The 17,267-nt window shown below is 37.2% G+C and overlaps 4 protein-coding genes across 4 annotated transcripts; 1 reads left to right on the top strand and 3 right to left on the bottom strand.

The window, feature by feature from the left end:
- Positions 1-690: 690 nt before the first annotated feature.
- Positions 691-3,353, bottom strand: LOC125233214 (transducin beta-like protein 3). Its single transcript, XM_048139125.1, has 2 exons — positions 3,222-3,353; positions 691-3,066 (listed from the first exon to the last, which is right to left on the bottom strand). Exons 1-2 carry the CDS (start codon positions 3,242-3,244, stop codon positions 708-710), a joined length of 2,382 nt encoding a protein of 793 aa, XP_047995082.1. The 5' UTR covers positions 3,245-3,353; the 3' UTR covers positions 691-707.
- Positions 3,354-3,646: 293 nt separating this feature from the next.
- LOC125233323 (transmembrane protein 186) lies at positions 3,647-5,946 on the top strand. Its single transcript, XM_048139293.1, has 2 exons — positions 3,647-4,035; positions 4,115-5,946. Exons 1-2 carry the CDS (start codon positions 3,732-3,734, stop codon positions 4,408-4,410), a joined length of 600 nt encoding a protein of 199 aa, XP_047995250.1. The 5' UTR covers positions 3,647-3,731; the 3' UTR covers positions 4,411-5,946.
- On the bottom strand, positions 4,443-15,007 carry LOC125233320 (dual specificity mitogen-activated protein kinase kinase 4-like). Its single transcript, XM_048139291.1, has 8 exons — positions 14,763-15,007; positions 14,455-14,647; positions 12,943-13,095; positions 10,061-10,205; positions 9,176-9,345; positions 8,328-8,457; positions 6,556-6,776; positions 4,443-6,086 (listed from the first exon to the last, which is right to left on the bottom strand). Exons 1-8 carry the CDS (start codon positions 14,794-14,796, stop codon positions 5,903-5,905), a joined length of 1,230 nt encoding a protein of 409 aa, XP_047995248.1. The 5' UTR covers positions 14,797-15,007; the 3' UTR covers positions 4,443-5,902.
- A 635-nt stretch (positions 15,008-15,642) lies between these two features.
- LOC125233321 (DNA-directed RNA polymerase I subunit RPA43) lies at positions 15,643-17,192 on the bottom strand. The gene is made up of 4 exons (XM_048139292.1): positions 16,883-17,192; positions 16,612-16,803; positions 16,265-16,417; positions 15,643-16,156 (listed from the first exon to the last, which is right to left on the bottom strand). Exons 1-4 carry the CDS (start codon positions 17,059-17,061, stop codon positions 15,817-15,819), a joined length of 864 nt encoding a protein of 287 aa, XP_047995249.1. The 5' UTR covers positions 17,062-17,192; the 3' UTR covers positions 15,643-15,816.
- Between the last annotated feature and the right edge of the window lie 75 nt (positions 17,193-17,267).

The following is a 17,267-nucleotide window of genomic DNA, read 5'->3' as shown; positions in this document are numbered from 1 at the left end:
ACATAGCCGGTTTCTGGGCATCAGCATGTTTACAAATAATAACTAACAATATTAAAATAGTTCTTGTATTCATGTTGGACATGAACCGCGTCGCGCCTGCGCGAGCCGACCGCTGCGCGGGATTGTCTTGCAACTACTGTTTGAATCTTAATTGATCGAACCTCCGCCGGTCGGTAAAGGCTACGCTGCGCTCGCGCACTTATTTGCCGCATATGAGCTTTTTCCGTTCGCTTTGAACGATAATTTCTAAAGCGCGATGAACATGTTATCACGTGCTTCTGATAACTAAGTAACATTTGTTTTTGAATGAAATTGACGAGCTCTTATGCCCGTTACACATTATATTTATATTTGGACAAAGTGCTCATTTACAACGCAACAAAAAAGAAAAGCGTTGTACGGAAAATAACGCTAAAAACGACATTAAGTAATTTAAAAATTCTAAATAACAAATATGAAGTATAACAAGAAGCAAGTTCATGGCGTACGTACCTGTTTCTGCTGTTCGACGTGCCTATCCGATACTGTAGATGCGAGCTAAATTTATTTTGTAAGGACGGCTTCTGCTTTGTTTTCGTACTCTTCAAACTGGCCTACGTTCTGTAAATCTCACGTACTTACTGTTTCGTAAAACATGGACCAGGAATTTGTAGGGCTAGGATGCATTTGTAATATGACAAAAAAAAAAACTTCCAGATGTGATGAATTTAATTATCTTTAATAGCATGTGGTTGCATACAATTGACAGTGTATGTGATAAAGTTGAGGTCTTGTAATAAATTTGTTAATCGTTCAAAATGTCTTTCACTGTATGGTAGTGCTCCTTCAATAAAGCTAGCCAGGGCAGGCATTTTCAAATTTCCCGATATTATCTCTGGGGCCAAAATGTTAAAGACCAACTGGGCTGCGTGGCACGTCTTGTTGTTAGTGTTCCACTCAGATGCAAATCTCAACAAAGTCTCTTTCTGGGTATGATTGATTTCTTTTAGAGTCTCATATAGTTTGTCATTCCCTGTCTTTAAAACCTCATTCACAATTTTTAAGACTTGGAAAGGTCTTTCCATTCTTAATGCCAATTTCAAGGCCTTTATGAGCTTTTTGTCATGGAGTAGGTTTGCCAACTCCTGTTCTTGCAAAATCATTTCTTCTCTCTCTTTAGCCATCTTTTCTCTTCTTTCTACAGTAACATCTAGGAATTTGATTAATTTAGAATCTGATCCACCTGTTACTATTGTTGACTCATCTTTACTGAGAGCCATAGCCCATATTTTTCCATCATGTATATCTGAAGACATCTTACATTCTGACGATTTAATATTCCATAATTTCAAGAGGCCATCTGCTCCACTAGATAGTATCTGTTGACCTTTAGACAAAAACTCAATTTTAAGAACAGAGCTTTCATGTCCTTCAAATGTTTTCAAGCAACTCAAATCTGCTATAGACCACAATTTTACAGTCGCATCAGCAGATGATGTGAGCACCACCTGGTCCACAGGCGAAAATTTAGCACACCAAACTCCTCTCCTGTGACCCTTCAACACTCCCAATAAACTCAAATCATTGGTCCAAAGTTTAGCAGTTTTGTCCTGTGAGCCTGTGGCAATCATTTTATCATTTGGTGAAACTGTGACACAGTTGATATCCATTTGATGAGCCAGCTCAGTGTGGCTTGATTTAAGTTTATGTCCTGCAGACTCAATGTCTTTAGGCACTGTCCAAACCTTCAGACAATTATCCTGACCAACTGAGGTGAAAAATTCATTTGAAATTTGAGATGTGAAGACAGATCCTACAGATGCTGTGTGCCTTGTTCCAACTCCTAGACATATGATTTTATTGTTGTCACTCTGAAGCCAAATTCTAACAGCATTATCTTTCCCTGATGATACAAACATTTCAGGTTTGGTTGGGAACTTGTCTAAAGCCAAAATTATGTCAGTGTGTCCTTTTATTATTTGGCAGTTCATTGACTCCAAATCATAGTATTTTAAATCAGGACTATTTGTAGCAACAACTAAATGCCCTTCATTTTTCCCAATCAATATAACATCCAAGATTTCATCTGTAAAACCAACCAACTGCTTCATGCAATCAAATGTTTCCAGTTCATGGATAATAATATTATGGTCCACTGTGACCACTGATAACATATTTCTTGCCTGATTGAACAACAGATGAGTAATAGCCAAGCCACCCTCTTCCTGTGCAGGAGACACTAGGCTGTTGGTTTGTTCATACATTATGCGGCTTGTTTGCACATTCCAGACTTTTACAATGCCTTTTTCACCCGCACAAGCAATAAAAATACCTTCCGTTTCCACTTTCTTCTTAAAATTTGGCACCTTAAACGAAGGAGGCAGCAGCAGCATGGCTTCAATGCTTTCATAAACTGGCACGGTCCTCAAAGCCTTACTCTCATCTAAGTTCCACAGGATTAAAACCCTGTCTCTGCCAGCACTGATCATGTGTTGACCGTCTGGTGTGAATTGTAGAGCAGTGATCTTACTGAAATGCCCAGAATAAACAACATGTTCCTTACCTGTCTTAGAATTCCATGATCTGATCTTAGTGTCATCAGCTGCACCTACGATCAGTTGTTTGGATGTATCTGGGTGATATTCTAGAACACTAAAGACACCCATGGCTCCTCTGAGGCTACTTGTACATGTATGATGATCTAGGTCCCATACTCTAATGTTACCATCAGAGCCACCTGAGGCGATGCTGGAGTCGGTGGAATCAAAGGCGAGCCTGGCAACAGGACCTTTGTGCCCAGATCTCCACATTTTCACTTGTTTACCAGTGTGCCTATCCCATAGTTTCATCAACCCACTTTTATGTGCAGTAACAACTACTTCATTGTTATGTGATAGTTTAAATGTGTAAATAGGGTCACCTTCAGTTTCCTCGTCTGGCTCTCCAATGACCAAGACTTGAGAACATGTATTGACATCAATCACTTGTATCGCGTCGCTGCATAAACAGAGTAGATGCGCCCCATCAATAGTCCAGGAAATGTCTCCTCCGGTATAGAAAGCTGTGTATTCTGCATTTTTCTCGTATCTGTAATAGGCGAGAAATACTAGTTATCGACATCGATCGTACGACAACTAGTTATCGCGTGAAATCTTATTAAGGTTACAAAAAAAAAGTTTTGGATCCCGACAAGGTTATGTTATGTTGATGTTGATAGAACGAAATAAGCCAGTAATACTTACACTTCTTTGAGTAAAAGCGACATTATGCGTTACGATGCAATGGTCCGTAGTTTAATTATTACGATTTTTATTTAATAATCTTCAAATTGACACTGAATCTAACCCATGCGTGTTGCGTGTTGTGACTGCTCTGCTGACAGTGACAGTTGTATTGTCAATGCCGTCAATGCCAACTATGCCAAGTTGACGTTTTGTCATTCCACAGATAACCAAATAAGGGCCTGACTAGGTCTCTACAGACGTTCTAACAAATAGTCTGAGAACAAGAATCAGTGCTTAAAATTTTCACGGTATTAAACTGGTTACAATTAAATTGTGTAATCTACAATGAATTATACCTCTATAGCGATAATGATCAAAGATTGCAATAGGAAACACAATACTTGATTGCAGTACAGCAGTATTGCTTTGGATTGTACCCCTCCCCTCCCTTACCGTGACAGTGACAGCTGATATGTATTATTTTTTAGGTTAAGGATCTTATGTAAATATAATTAAAATTAATTCAAAATGCGTATTGCTACTTGTTTCGTAAATAACGTATTTTTGAATAATTCTACATGGACCGTGATCAGGAATTCTATCCGCAATACATGGCTAACCAGGACTTGTTCCTCGAAAGCCAGCTACGACCAAGATCGCTCACAAAAATTTGAAACCGTTTTTTCATTTCCTTTTGTTCGACACATAGCTACATTGAATCGGATGAAATTGTATCATATAATGGGCACTTCTTTAGCCGTACCAGGCTGTGGCTTATTAGAGACACTTAGTGTTCTTCCTGAATATTCTTTTGTTGCAGCTTCATACATAGGTAAACAAAATTTTTAATAATGGCTATAAGTCTAATAGCTATTAGAATTCGAAATTTATGAAAAATTGTTTGTTTATAGGTGTTACTGGTGCAATCCTGTTTTCCTTGGCTAGTTTACCACTAAATAATGCAATTGGATTTCTCTACATCAGTGAAGATAATAAACAAATAAAAATATCATCAGTAGATTTCTGGGGCCGAAGACGAGATCGAATTGTGTCTGCAAATGAATGGACACCACTTCTTGACATGAAACCCAAAACAATGGATGCAATTTATCTGTCACCTGAACTAACTGATGGTACAAAGTATAAGCTGTTTATTAAATTTGGAAAAGTCCTTAATTCAATAAAAATGGGACAAGTTATAGAATAAGCTTAGATTAAACCATGGTAGTAATAAAAAAATTTTTTGTAAAATACTAATTTATTTCATTAATTATCTATTCAATTCAATCTATACCATACATAATACAATAGTCATGAGACCCAAAACAAATACATTTGAAATATTGTTTAAGTAGATTAGTGAAGTATTATTGCAGTTAATAATTGAAGTGTTTTGCTGCCATAAATTAATGCTTAGAAATGAATTACATACCCTCACTCATTTTCATTATTATTATCGGTCTGTATATACAAATTTATAAAATTACCTACATATTGTATGCCCTAAGTCTAAAACCAGTATTTCATTAGCCAAAGAAACTAATTTCAAGCAATTCACACACACAGATACAACTTTTTACATCCATATTAAGGTATTAACCAGGTTCTCAAAGGAGAAGAAGAAGAAGAAGGTTCTCAAAGAAGCCGAGTCTGTACTACTGTTCTGTAAGTTCATGATCAAGCTAACTGTTAACAACTGACCCTCTAGCACAACTTGCCTTGTCGCGCGCGAGTCCATACATCAAGCGCGACTTCAAGAATGGACTCGCGCGCGACAAGGCAAGGTGTGCTAGAGGGGTCTGATGGTGATTCAAAACTTTAATATTATAAAATGATTTACTATATAAAAGTACATACACAAGACAGCATAGATAATAAATATTTACATGCCATTTGCTTTGATAAAAGATATAATAAAGTGGAGAACCTGGAGTGCAAACAAATGGTTACAGAACCATACTAAATGTTATTGAAAACATGTCTGTGAACTTCATGGTAAAGATTACATATTTAAGTTAAGAATTTTTACTACTTGAACTAACATAATTAGAATTATCCCATTCTGAAGAACATTTTCCATTTTGTATGATAGATATTTCATGACTAATAATGTTTTCTATATAAAATGGAAAATGATTCAAAGAACAGCACAACATAATTATTAATATACTATAGATCTTTCCGCTCACATAGAAAGATAATCAATGAAATGCAAATTTGCCCATAGCAAGGACAACTCAAATATATGGCTATGAAAGGTAAGCCAGTCATTGAAAATCAATGACATAATATAAATTGGTGACTAAAAAGTGATCCACTCAGACTGCAAAATTGTTACAAACGTGTATGGCTACTAACAGACGTGAAGGAGTAAGTTTGCAAGTGAGATACTGTAAACAATTAAGTGGGTGGGTCACAAGCGGGATCAACCAATGTATAGGTCTTATTACATTTACTGTCAGCAATGTTGAATGTGCATGTTCTTATGATGTCATTTAGAGTCAGATTTCTAGGTAAAGCAATTTCTCTCTTTAGCTCTGTCTTAATTTGAGGCTGCATCAATCGGGTTTTATAGACAACTGCCAGAAGTATATGTGTGGCTGTTTACCCTCTATAAATAATCTAGTTCTTGCAAACTGCACATACTCAGACAGATAATAAGTTTGACTCTCAGCCCGGACTGTACTGATCTGAATGTCTTAGTCTAGCCAGGCCTGTGCAGGCTGGTCGGTGGTGAAGGGACTGACTCCGTTGCGCTCCATGGCGTCAAGCACTTCGCAGACGTGCGCCGCGACGTCGGCCCGGCTCTGGTCTATACCTTTGATGAATGGATGTTCCAGCAATCGATTGTATTTTGGACGCTGATTCTCTTCTTTTATGAGGCTGCAATAAAAAAATAAGTTTAGATTTCTTATTTTAGGCCTGTAAATATCGAGAACTTTTTTAACACTTTCACAGACCAGTGCCCTATATTTGGATCACGACAGAATAGCTACACTCGTCCATGCCCCGTACATGGGTCACTATCTCACTACGGATCTTCACCGACCGATAAACTTGTATACTGATTAATTTTAATGGACTTATCCTCATAAGTCACATCATAATTATTTGTATGGGAACTTATCAGTTTTTTTTTGCAGTTACAAAATAAGAATGTTAGAAATAAGTTAGCCTATACGACCGTGAACTGAGCGCGGCGTGGCGATCAGAAAATGAAGACCAATATACAATTGGTCCAGCGCAAGGCCCTTGATTTGCCGTCTGCCACGCCGCGCGCCACTTGTGTCCATTCCGCGGCCAACCTAATTGGTATTGGTAGCGAGTTTTCCAAATCAGGCAACAAACTCACCAAGTGTTAACGAAGTTGACGAAGTTGTTAGAGAAGGCGTTGTTGGCGTTGGTGAGGCGCGGCGGGTCGCCCTGCACCACCTGCTGCAGCTGCTCGAACACGGAGCCCCAGCGCGGGTAGGGGAAGGCGCCGGTGGCCACCTCCATCAGCGTGATGCCGAGCGACCACACGTCCGAGCGCACGTCGTAGCCGCGCGCGCGCCCCGGGTCGATACGCTCCGGCTAACATAACGACAAACGTTACACATCATTCACATTCATAAGCCGGGTCCACACAGGTTGCTATGTAGACGCGCCTCGGCCGAGGCAGTGCGTGCGTTTTGCTCGGCCAAGCAACCACCCTCGACCGAGACACGTCTATACGTCGACGTCGTCTATGTAGATTCGGCTATATTCTTAGGATTTTCACATAATTAGGGACAGTCCTGTCTGAAGCCATGCGCGGATCCAGGGGGGAGTGTCATGCCCCCCCCCCCCCCCCCTGGAGCCTAAGTTGGCCATACAAATAGACCACGTGACCCCCCTGGGGCCCCGGGCCTTTACCACGTGACCCCCCCCCTGGGCACGAAGCTGGATCCGCGCTTGTCTGAAGCATTCCATGGGAAATTCCCTCAGAGGAAAAAAATCTATAGAGAGGACAAGCCGCGCGCGGCCTGGTCGCAGAAGTAGGCCCATTGGGCCTACATCGCCGCCAGTTCGCCACATGCGAAAAGGAAATTCGTAATTTGTGTCGATTTATCGGCACTGGTTAGAACTTCTTTTTTTGTATCGTAATGTACGTAACTGTCAAACTTTGTGTCAAAATCCAATAAACAGTGTGTATTCATGAAAGTTATTCTAGAAAACTATTAAAAAAATAAGTGCATGTACGTGGAAAAAGTATTGTATGCAACGATGTTTATATGAGTCAAAAAATCATCGTCTTCATTTACGGGGGGTAAATGAAGGCGCCAATACTCGCAATTTTTGACCTACCTTAGACACCTGTTCCATAAAATAGAGTTACCTACACTTATATCACTTTGAACCATTAAATTATATTCCATAAATTTTATTATTTAAGAATAATGAATTAATGACTCCGAATATTTGAATAGTTTTCATGAAGTATTCTCGACACAGTCTTACGACAGTCGATAAAATATCGATATCACTGTGTCCTCGCACTATTCCCGCCATTATCGTTGTGTGCGTGCTCACTGACGCGATTCGTTGGTCGTTCGCATGTACACAGACATTGAAATGTTGCCCGTGTATTGCGCAATAGGAGCGTCCATCTGCAAGTGTGCGTGCTTTAGGTGTGTGTGTGGATTGTCTTTACAATTGCTGGTGCTTTGTGTGGGTTTAGGACCTTGCGACAGACGTGTTCAATACAAATCGCGCGGCATGCCCTATCTCCCCTTTTTTAAATCTGTGGAAATTCCATTCCATACAAACGATTAGATTTTGTGTTGCGTGTTTTTTTCGGCGGTTAAACCAGACGATCATTTTTCTGTGCATAATTCTGCACATTTCCTTAGAAAAAAACCCTTTTACACAGAGCGGTACTCTTTCATCACACACCACTTTCTTTCCACATAGACGCCTGACTGACTTTTGGTATCACCTTGGACTTTTCAGTGAACAACCCCAAACAATAAGGCGAAATTCGAAGAGTAACATATTATTGCTGGAGACAGTATCTATGTATAACTTTGGATGCTACTAGAAGAATAATAACTAGAAGAGCATCTTACAGAAGTTAAACTTATAATCCAATAGAACAGAACTCACCGCCATGTAGGGCCGGCACCCGGCGTCCCGAGTCCGGGCTATCGAGTCGACCAGCTTGCCCGAGATACCAAAGTCACATAACTTAATATTGCCCCTTCTGTCCAGCAGGATGTTTGACGGCTTTACATCCCTGTGAGAAACAGATACAATATATCATCAAACACCATGAGTACTATGCTCATGTAAAATTTTGGTACTATAAAAAGTGTACCGTCAGAATTAGATTAGACACCTATTTCGTGGAGGACTACTATTTTGGACCAAGGCAATGAATGGCATTAGGATAGGCAAAATCGAAGCACTTAACATAATGAAAAGCTTTGATTTTGGTAAATTAGATATAAATAAAAAAATACTAGTTCTTATTAATCTCCTGAAATTTGCCAGACTAAAATGTAAAGAAGAAAATGTCTTGTACATACATACATACATACAATCACGCCTGTATCTCATGAAGGGGTAGGCAGAGCACATGAAACTACTCAAGTTTCAGGGCCACTCTTGGCAAATAAGGGGTTGAAAGAAAACGAAACTGTGACATTGCAGTGACAGGTTGCCAGCCTCTCGCCTACGCCACAATTTAACCCAAAATGTCTTGTATTTACGTAAATTTGTCAAGCCAGAGTAATAAACTATTTCTTAGGCCGATAGTCCACTATCATATGTTTATCATAGAAATATGATCATAGGTCTGTATGCCTCTCTTTTTCTCCAACGTGAAGAAAAAGGACGGCATGTTGTCTATGATCATATATTTCTGTGATAAACATATAATAGTGGACTATCGGCCTAAATAAGAACTTCTCCAGAAAATAATTAAAAAAAAAAACTGTTCATGGTTTTCTTACCTATGAATAATTTTTAGCTTCTCTTTTAAATAATTTAAAGCTTTCACGGTAGCAAGGGTTATCTTAGCTATAATGGTTTCTGGTATTCGAGTTTGCATCCGTTCGCATATGAACTTATAATATTTATCTAAAGAGGTGTCCATCAGCTCCATACAAATCCAGCAGTCACCCTGAAATTATGGTAAAATGTAATTAAAACATAAGCCGCGTTATACATAGGTATGCTCAAAGACTTAAATTGTTGAGGCATTTAGAGGCCACAATAAATTTGTTATTTTATGGTCAGCTACGACGTGTCCAGTATAAAATGAGCTAGAATTAGATTAACAATTAAAGTCCGTGACCATACTTGTATTTATATTTACTTGTATTGTGTTCAGACTGTTTTAAGAAGTTTTTGGGTGAGCTATTGTTTGATGGAATATGTGGAAATGTTTGGCTCCAATAGCAGCGAACATTTGCTTGGTATTCAGAAGTTTCAGAACACACATAAAAATACTATATCCTGAATACAGTGAATATTAAGTAAAAACGCACCTCTTCCAACATAAATGAATTTCAGGAACAGGACAAGTTTGTTAATGTAAACTTTCTTGATATCCTCTATATCACAATCTTCATCTTTCGATGGTCAGTGCTACGTAAAATGACGCCGCTGTGTAGTTTGTATCGAGCAGCAGTTGCCTAAACCACGACGCTTGGAAGACTCCAATGTGGTGATAGTAAATAGTCAGGTCCACACTGGCCGCACGCCTCGCGAGGAAAACGTCCGTGCTCATGTGTGCACGTTTGCCTCGCCCAAGCAAATTTGCTCGCCAAGATGGCGGCCCTCGGTCAGCTGTTATAACCTTGATCAGCGTAAGTAAATGTATGAATAAGATGTACCTCTTTGAAGAGTGCCCCATAGAACTGTACAATATATACACAGTCGTTACTCTTCATGACCACCTCCAGGTCCATGAGCAGCTGTTTCTGTTCCTTCTCGTCCACGGTGGAGCGAATGCGTTTCACAGCCATCACGCGGTTAGTTCTGTTACCAAACAATACATTTTGGTACAGTCACCATCAGATATATCTGAGCGGCCGGGGCGTGCAAAAATATCTGAACACGCCTTATTGCCTTGACAATAGAGGTGTGTTCAGATATTTGTGAGCACCTTGACCGCTCCGATATTTCTGATGGCGACTGTACCACAGGTTTGTTTTTACAATAGATCTTAATTAACATAAATGCCAAAAATTTAATTAGAAATCTTGCAACATTTCTCAGAGTCAACTCTGAATATTAAAGAAAAGTGAATTTAACACATTGTCACAAAGTTTGTTACTTTCCCCTTTTCCTTATTATTCCAACTGCAATATGCATTTACCATACAGGTTTCACTATGTCTGATATATCTGCCCTATTGAGGTTCATTCAGACCAAACTTTTTTTATTGAGATTTAATGTTTACAAGTAATACTAATTTTTTAATTTAAAGATAAGGTCAGTGCGGGCAAGACCGGCATACTTTATTTGAAATAAAGTTTGAGTGGATAAAACTCTATAATTAATGTAGTCTGGCGTAATGCGCATGGTCCTATAGGATAGCAAATATTATATTTTACAAAGCTTTTACAATATTTTGGTGAAATAAGGTACTTTTAAGTGATGAAAATCACATTTTTTAAGGCTCGGCGGGTTGACCGTCCTCCCGCGATGAGTACGGAAAGACCGTCTAGTGCTTGTTGTCGCGTAATTTCATATGAGACTAGGTTCCAAAATCATGATCATTGTTATTTTACGTAATAACAGGGCTCAATGTCCTAGATAATTAATAAAATAACGTTGAAATTTTGAACATATAAGCATTTTTCTATTTATAAGGCAAGACCGGCATATGCCCCGTAGATGGAGTTCATAACCTTTTCTTTTCAGGTCCAGATATTGCATAATACTGTTTTCCCAACGAACTACTGCGAATCCAATTTAGCCACGATATTACAGGCTCATATAAATCCAACTACTTATCTGTTTTTGAAACTTTGTTATTAAGAAAAGGTAATATGATATTAAGATACGTGAATTAGTTTGGTAACATTTCTTAGCAATGCTTGGTTTTGCTAGTCACTACCAGAGTTGGACAAAAAGTAATCGACTAACGAGTAACGATTAAAATAAGACGATTAATTAGTTTTAATCGACTGAAAAGGACGATTAATTAGTTGCAATCGAAGATCTTCGATTAACGTTTATCGAGAATCTATTTGACGACACTCGTGATGACTTTTGAGTCAAAGTGACAGTCAACATCGTCAGTGATTTTGAAATCAGCACCCCTGAAAACATATTTGACGACACCCATGTAGACTTTTGTGTCAAAGTGACAGTCAACAATGTCAATTAACGGTGGGATATCCGTAAAATAGTCTGCCAAAACCGTTTTAAATGGTACCCATACGCTCCCTGTTGGGTAATAATGCTGATCATAAAAATAATGACCAACTTGAAACCCTACTCTCTTTTGAAATATTTGTCGCCGCATGTTGCACAATCTACATATACTCGTACTTAAACAGAAATAATAAAAAACGGGTAGAACTTTCGATAATTCTACTAACTATAATAAAACATTAGGGACATAAAATTATCTTACAGTAAAACTAAACTATTAAATCTAAAATTAAACTTAAAATAAAATAAATAAAAATTAAATTAAACTAAATAAATCTAAAATTAAACTAAAGTAAATCTAAAAACGGCCCCTGTGGCATAGTACCGAAGACGCTGACAGCATTTCCTCGCTGGATTGTCAAGCTAATACGCTGAGCGAGGAAGCTGCCAGCTCTTCGGTCGCCCATGGCGTCTCTTAGTCACTACTAACTTAAATATGATGATTAATAATGCAGTGTAAGCTTACTTCTGTTCACCTCTTATCATTCTTGACAACCATGTCACATATATTTTATGTTTACTTAATACTTTCGAATGATTTTAGTAACACCATACGAATCATTATCAAAACTGTATTTCGAATTTATTTAAAATCAAAAACGGTACAACTATCATAAGCCAAAAACGTACCTATTATATTGATATTGTTTACCCTCGACTTATTTCCAATAAAGCCTAAAAAAGGTTGGCAACTCCTTGTTTATCATATGCCGGTCTTGCCTTTCTCTTTATATGCCGGACTTTCTGAGTAGGCACAATTTCTGAGTTACATATTTCAGAACATAAAACTAGAAATTGAGCGCTTTTTGAATAGATTAATAGTACTAGTCAGAAAGAACGGTTATTAAATGACTACGTTACATATATAATATACAAATATTCCGACTGTTTCTATTTTATTTTAATTATATGCAGAACCATGTTGAACTCGATGTTCGAGTTCGAAACAAGAATCAAGTTTATTGTTAACTAGTGTTCGTCCTAGGGATATGTATTGAAGACCAATGGATTAAGGATGAAAAACTGCTATACCTCCGGAGATGTGAGAGGCGTAGATATATAAACACAAAAGTTATAGTCAATAGACGGTCTTTCCGGGTAGACGGTCTTCCCCACACTGACCTTAATTCATTAAAAATTTCATATTTTCCCTTTAGTTACAACTATTCATTCAGTTGAGTTATCCAATTTACTATTTTGTATTACATTATTATTCTTTCTTTTCATTTACTAAGAATACGGCAATCATATTTTGTTGTGCAAAATAGTATAAATAATAAAATAGCGAAGGAGCAACTGACAGTGGACATGAAAAATTAAGTATTGTACTTACTTCCTATGAACCATCTTATTTACAGCTCCAAAGGCACCTCTTCCGATTTCACCCAGATCAATAAGGTCATCAGCGGTAAAATCATAAATTTCTGTTGCGGACAGCTGCAGTTTACCCGATGACTGCATGGACGGATAAATCCTGCATCTATCCCTGCACATACAGTCTCACTTGATGTATTATGAAAAAGGTATTGTTCCTTAGGATATAAGAAACTAACAACCTAGATATTAAGTCTATACTAGCAATTTGGAAGCAAGGATTTGTAATTGGTCCAAATTTTTTTTTGTCTATGGACAACCAAAGATGTCTATGGACAAACAAACATATGTTGAAAACTTTGAAACAGCCATTTTTTAGAACATTTGTCTGGTACCTAGTTTAACAAAATGTGGGGTCAATGGGCTTGGCAATGGCAATAGCTTAAACTGTAGAATTAATATTTTTGCTAGGATTCAATAGCAAAAATATTAATTCTACAAGTATCTTGTCTAAGAAAATGTTTTACACAAGTTTATCTAATAAGAATTGGGCTTTACATGTTTTTATCTATGAGGCTTAACCCTTTAACAGGCAAGACTAAAATAGTTATTTGTTTTACAAGGGGCCAAAGTTGTTGTTTAACTACACATGCCAATATTGGTACCCGAGCAAGATTCCAATATTGATTAAATATGATTAAAAAATTGGAATCTTGAGTGTTGCGAGGGTTTCAAGTCACGTAGGTTAAACAAACTTTGCCACCAAGTGAAACACAACATTTTTCACCACACCAACAAAATACTGACTATAAAACATCAAACTTAATCAAATCCATCAATTCATTCAATATTTATAATTTAAATTCATCATTTACGGGCAAATTCTACCAGCCAGCTTAAGACATCAAGTTAAAATTTGTATAAAATTACTTTGCACTCTTGTGGATAAGTTGCAATTTTGGTATCTGTTTTCTAATAAGAAAGAGAGTCTTTACTAGCTGGTGTGGTGACAAAACAATAGTTCAAGCCTAATCACCATCAAAGTCCCTAAAATTCTATACAAAAAGATCAATAATATAGGATGGTATATCATCACTACTTTGAAAAAATCTCGTATCTCACACTGCTCCTCAAAGTTAAAACGTAGTAAGTCTCTATGCATTCTATACATACTTACTACATTATTTTCTTCATTGACAGAAGAAGATACAAGTTTTTTTAAAAGTAGTGATGATAATTATTTTGAAACTGTGTCCTAAAAAGTATTACATTATATATTTATAAAAGTATTAACTACTCATTTGTAGGTAGTTTACATAAAAGCATGTAAAGAAAGATTGAATGTGAATTGTTTTTATGGGAAATTATTGATTTTAATTTATGAAGTGGGTAGGTAATAGATACCTAAGATTTGTATAAAACAATGCTAACATTGTAAAATGAAAATGATAAAATTGTGTAAAAACTACAATAACATTACAAGCACGGTATTCAGTATAATGGTTTAGCTAGTAGAGTGGGGCACAGTTACCTTGTGTTTTCAGGCAACACATCTCGGATGGTGCGCGCCGGTATGCGAGGCTTCGGCGCCGCGGCCGAGTTCGCGAAAGGCACGAATGCAGCATCATCTCCCGAGGGCCCACCGATTTGAAGATCCAAAATTTTGCGTTTTTCAGTACTGAACAAATTCAAATCAGGTTTCGGCATATTAGGTCTGCTAGGACCTGGAATATTAACAACGGGTACATTCTTACACAATCGAACAATGTAGCATCGAATATCACTTGTAAACAATTGACCTAGAACATATGGGAATTGCCGGAATATCTTATTTTATACCTTGGTTTGATGACACTTCACCATTCTTCGACATTTTAATGGATGTACTAGTAACGTTTTCACTATTCTTTGGTGTATGTGACGAATCCCCAACTCTCCATTTGAAGATATGAATATTGAAACGGGTCAAGTTTTCATAATGAACAACATGAATCTGTTTTGTTCAATTTATGCATCGTATTTATCGACAACAGCAAAGTGACACGGAGAAACGTACTTTTGCCGTCGTTTGACAGCTATAAATCTGTGTTACCTGCATCATAAGTATGCTTCTGCTACGCGACTGCTCAGTTAATGTTGCCATGTTTAGAAGTAATTACTCGAAAAAAAAATGATGGACAAAATGGTTTAATTTTCTTCCAAAAATATGAATGATCCAGATTGAGTTTCATAATCATAAGCAAAACAAGATAAATGCAATTAACGGTTGCTTATATAGGTCCTACACCTTACACCTAAACATTGATATTTGGTTTTGGTGGAAGAAAAATGTGATTATTGTAAAGAAACTGGACTAGTCTCAATTATAGGACCTAGAGGAAACTAGTTTGTTAGGTACTACAGATATGAAAGTAAGTTTTTCTATGGTACGACAAACATTCGCGTCTGGACTTTTGCTTTTATTTCTCGTGACGCAAACGGCTTGACAGGTATATAAAAAACTGCGTTTATGCAGTTTCCTGGGATTATTTGGCAAGCGGACGCCAGGCTCCCATGAGCCATTAGAAAGACGGGATACTTCGCAAAGAAGATGATGCAGTTGGTTTAACGCAAACAGATGTACACAAATCCGTATACTTTACAACTTGGCGTTTGAGGTAGATCCTCCTGGTCTGTGCTGACTTCACCCAGTTAGTGTTTATTTAAAAAAATACAAGGATACTAGCAGTAAATAAGTATTTTATTAATTTTACATTCAGTGTTCCAATATACTTAAAATCAGCTATAGACTTAGCATGACAGTTGTACTATTAAGAAAAAAAAATGCTTTTAGTAAATAGTATACTTAAAATGTTGCACAATAAGTCAAAGTCTATAAATCATCATTATTGAATCATGATTCCCGTTTTTGTTTTTTTGAAGGTCTTGTTGCAGAACTAGTTGCATCAGCATCTGATGTTTTGCTCAGTTTCTTCATGTTCTTTTTTGATGTACTACCACTTACACCATTTTTTTCTTTAGATACTTGAGCAGCGCTTTTAGGCTGGTTTTTACTAACAGAATGTGGTTTGTCAGTTTTGAGCAAGCTCTTTGTTGGTGACTGTATGCCGTCACCACTTTGTCTTTGATATAATGGTTTGATTTTGTCAAAGTTTACATAGTCCACGGTAACTGGTTCCACTTGTTTTGTCTCAAACATCTCATCATCATCATCTGGACCAAGTTTGACCCACCTGAGGAAAAATAATGCATTAGTTCATAAAATAAATTTTGTTAGGGTATGTAATTATTTTTATTTTATTTATTTTGTAAGTATTTATAAAAATGTAATCCTTTGTTACCTTTCATCTAGTTCTCCTCTGATATATGGCAAAGCTCCAAAGAGATCTAATACAACCACCCGGAACAGCACAACTTGTCCTTCTTGGACTGCTGATCCAATCCATTCATTACCGGGCTCCTCAGTTGGCCGGGGAATCACCACATTGAACACACTAGAAACAAATTTGCAAGACTTAATTAACTTAATATTAATAATTACACCTGGATATTCCAGTTCATGGGTAGATAAGTTAAAATGAATCTTAGACAACTACGATTATTTCTTATTACTAGTGACACTGAAGGGTCTGCAATTATGTTGCAATTTTGGTATCTATAAGCAAGAGTAACATTGGATAGGACTTACCGGTGTACTAGGATGCCTAAATGTGTATTGCTTTTTTTGTTTACAAGTCCCTTTAGGGTGGCACCCACATATGGCTGAAATATGAAGTAGTCCGCTTGTACTTGGAACTGAATGTCTGAGCCATCATTGCGTATTGCGCCCACATTGGTTAATACTCTTAAATTTTTGTAGCTAAGCAAAATGCCGTTTAACCTGCAACAATACCAATGTTCTACATATTTTGTTTGTTAGAAGACCAAATTAGTATTTCAAATAAACGTGTTGTACATACTCTTTGTCAAATTTCCCAATTTTGTAATCCAACAAGTTTTTTATTGATTCCTGGAGATTTCCAAGACACCAAGGCTGAAGTGCAAGGTTTTGTGTTACTTTTTTCTCAACAACACAGGAGTTCTTATCATTGGCTAATTTTCTTAATTCCTTTAGATTGAATTTTATAATAGTTGACATGTTGAAAACACATAAGTATTTCTTTGTGTATTAGTGGTTCATTACGTAAAAAAATATCAAACAATTGTATAAAATGTGAAATTTACAATTTTCGACATTGCACGCGATCACATTTTGTTTTTATGTCAAATGTCAAATGGTAATCTTATAATTTGGCGTCTCTGCACGAGACGCGAGAACGATGGTACACAGCCAACTTCAGGGCT

This window comes from Leguminivora glycinivorella, chromosome 14 (genome assembly GCF_023078275.1).
Source record: "Leguminivora glycinivorella isolate SPB_JAAS2020 chromosome 14, LegGlyc_1.1, whole genome shotgun sequence".
Taxonomy (NCBI): domain Eukaryota; kingdom Metazoa; phylum Arthropoda; class Insecta; order Lepidoptera; family Tortricidae; genus Leguminivora; species Leguminivora glycinivorella.
The sequence above is the reverse complement of the archived record's forward strand: the minus strand, read 5'-3'. Positions and strand labels throughout refer to the sequence as shown.